Below are 1,679 nucleotides of genomic sequence, written 5' to 3' on the forward strand. Positions count from 1 at the left end.
CCGAGGAGGCAGCAGGCACTTCCCCCGCTAAGGCCAACGGACAGGTGGGTGCGCTGGGCACGGCCTGCCCTGGCCCTCTCCTCCACACCTCGCCCCCTCTAGGGCCCTGGGCCGGGGCCGCGCGCTTTGTCCGGCCCGGGACACGCGGCGCCCCCTCCCCCGCCCGGTCCCTTTGTTCTCGGCGCCGCAGCCCCCGCGGGTGAAGCGAGAGGAGGGGCGGGGAGGGGGCGCCGGCCGGGCCCCACCGCCTTCTTTGTTTGCCGCCCCAGCCCCCGGCGCTGCCCCCGGCCGTCCCGAGTGCCGCGCAGGGAACAAAGGGCCGCGCCAAGGGGGCCGCCCAGGGGCCGCGGGGCGGGTGCCCTCCCCTCGGGGCACTCCATCCGCAGCCCCGACCTCGGTGGACCACGGCCTTTTTCCAGGGGGGAGTCGAGATGTGGGGAGCCTGCGGTGGGTGGGGGGCAGTTTACACAAAGCAGCAGGCCGGGGAAATAAGCCGTCCAGGTGCGGAGAACAGCGCCCCTGGGCGGCTTCCCGCCCAATCTCGGCTGGTACGATTCACCCGCCCGCTGGCTGGCCTGCCGGCCGGGACTCCGCAGCAGTCAGCGGGTCTGCGCGGATTAGAGAGCGCGCCCCGGGGGAGGTGGGTGGGGGCACGGGACCTCAGCGCCTCCTGCCGGCCGTGGCTTCAGCGCTCGGCTCCAGCGCGCCTGGAGGGGCAGGATAATGTTTGACGGGATCCTGGGTGTGGGTTGAGGCTACAGCCAGACTCTCGGGTTGCAGTAGAGTGACTCGGGTCCCCGTTGTCTGGAAGGGGTCAGAGGCGGACTGGGGTGAGGGGGGTAGTAGAGCCCTGGCCCTTACTGCTGCCTCCTCTGCTCTGCAGGAGAATGGCCACGTGAAAAGCAATGGAGACTTATCCCCCAAGGGTGAAGGGGAGTCACCACCCGTGAACGGAACAGAGGAGGCAGCCGGGGCCACTGGCGATGCCATCGAGCCAGCACCTCCTAGCCAGGGCGCTGAGGCCAAGGGGGACGCCCCCACCAAGGAGACCCCCAAGAAGAAGAAGAAATTCTCATTCAAGAAGCCTTTCAAATTGAGTGCCCTGTCCTTCAAGAGAAATCGGAAGGAGGGTGGGGGTGATTCGTCTGCCTCCTCACCCACAGAGGAAGAGCAGGAGCAGGGAGAGATCGGTGCCTGCATCCAGGAAGGCACTGCCCAGGAAGGGAAGGCTGCCACCCCTGAGAGCCAGGAGCCCCAGGCCAAGGGGGCAGAGGCTAGTGCTGCCTCCAAGGGAGGAGACACAGAAGAGGAGGCAGGGCCCCAGGCTGCAGAGCTGTCCACTCCCTCAGGGCTGGAGAGTGGCCCTACACCTGCCAGCGAGCAGAATGAGTAGCTGGGTGGGGGGCAGGTAGGTGATCTCTTAAGCTGCAAAAACTGTGCTGTCCTTGTGAGGTCACTGCCTGGACGTGGTGCCCTGGCTGCCTTCCTGTGCCCAGAAAGGGAAGGGGCTGTTGCCCTCTCCCAGCCACATTCCCTTTCCTCCTCTCCTTTCTGGCCTGTGGATTCTCCCATCATCCACTTGGCCTTCCTCTTAAGGCCAGTTGAAGATGGTCCCTTGCAGTTTCCCAAGTTAGGTTAGTGATGTGAAATGCTCCTGCCCCTGGCCCTACCTCTTTCCC

The 1,679-nt window shown here is 66.3% G+C and overlaps 1 protein-coding gene across 1 annotated transcript in view; it reads left to right on the forward strand.

Moving 5' to 3' along the window:
* MARCKSL1 (MARCKS like 1) overlaps positions 1–1,520 on the forward strand; it is a 7,119-nt gene extending 5,599 nt beyond the window's left edge. The window contains exons 3-4 of the mRNA XM_015598794.2: positions 6–44; positions 884–1,520. Coding sequence (XP_015454280.2) covers positions 6–44; positions 884–1,393 — 549 coding nt within the window. The 3' untranslated portion in view covers positions 1,394–1,520. The remainder of the gene's footprint in view (positions 1–5; positions 45–883) is intronic.
* The last annotated feature ends 159 nt before the right edge of the window (positions 1,521–1,679 follow it).

This window comes from Pteropus alecto, unplaced genomic scaffold (assembly GCF_000325575.1).
Source record: "Pteropus alecto unplaced genomic scaffold, ASM32557v1 scaffold39, whole genome shotgun sequence".
NCBI lineage: Eukaryota > Metazoa > Chordata > Mammalia > Chiroptera > Pteropodidae > Pteropus > Pteropus alecto.